We start from the raw sequence: 655 nt of genomic DNA on the forward strand, positions 1-655 counted from the left end.
GCTAGACTTACCCCCTGTGCTGGGGAAACAAAAACCTGCGGAGACACGCGCACCCCAAGAAGACGGCATGTGTCTTCCACACGTTCTGGGGTCTGAGCCTATTCCACGTGCCCTGCCCATGGGCTTACCAGGGGTTTTGCTTGTGCTGCAGTAGTTCCCTTACCCTGGCTCTCCCCTTCCGATTTCAGAGCTCCTTATAATGTTAAGCAAAAATCAGCAGACTTGGATGAGGAGGACACACCTTTTACTCCAGATGAACACAAAAAGAGGTATGTCCTCCAGGTACCCACCTTCCTCTCGCAAGGGTGGCAACAAGTGGACTCACTGCAGTTTGACTGGTCATTACTGGGAGGGTCAGCTTGGTGATGAGCCGTTAGGGCTGACTGCAATAAAATCGTAATAAGCAGATATTTCTGCACAGGGCGCGTCCATGCCCACAGGCGACTGCGCTCCCAACAAAATATAATTAAAAGCCTGATGTGATTCGCCCTGACAGCATCCCCCAATTAATGGGGAGGCTGGAAATGAGCTGTGGTATCTCTGGGAAGAGGGAGAGGTGCCCAGAGCCTGGCAGCAAAGGGAGGAGCCTCCTCCAGCCCACGTGTGCGCCCTCCGGTCGGCGCTGCTTGGGGACCTGCCTCTGAGTCCAGCTCCA

At 54.5% G+C, this 655-nt stretch overlaps 1 protein-coding gene across 1 annotated transcript in view; it reads left to right on the plus strand.

Annotated features, from left to right (window-relative positions):
* ZNF185 (zinc finger protein 185 (LIM domain)) overlaps nt 1–655 on the plus strand; it is a 24,105-nt gene that overhangs the window by 5,299 nt on the left and 18,151 nt on the right. The window contains exon 6 of the mRNA XM_010145679.1: nt 152–269. Coding sequence (XP_010143981.1) covers nt 152–269 — 118 coding nt within the window. The remainder of the gene's footprint in view (nt 1–151; nt 270–655) is intronic.

The sequence above is a fragment of the Buceros rhinoceros genome, unplaced genomic scaffold (genome assembly GCF_000710305.1).
Source record: "Buceros rhinoceros silvestris isolate BGI_N320 unplaced genomic scaffold, ASM71030v1 scaffold6181, whole genome shotgun sequence".
Taxonomy (NCBI): Eukaryota; Metazoa; Chordata; class Aves; order Bucerotiformes; family Bucerotidae; genus Buceros; species Buceros rhinoceros.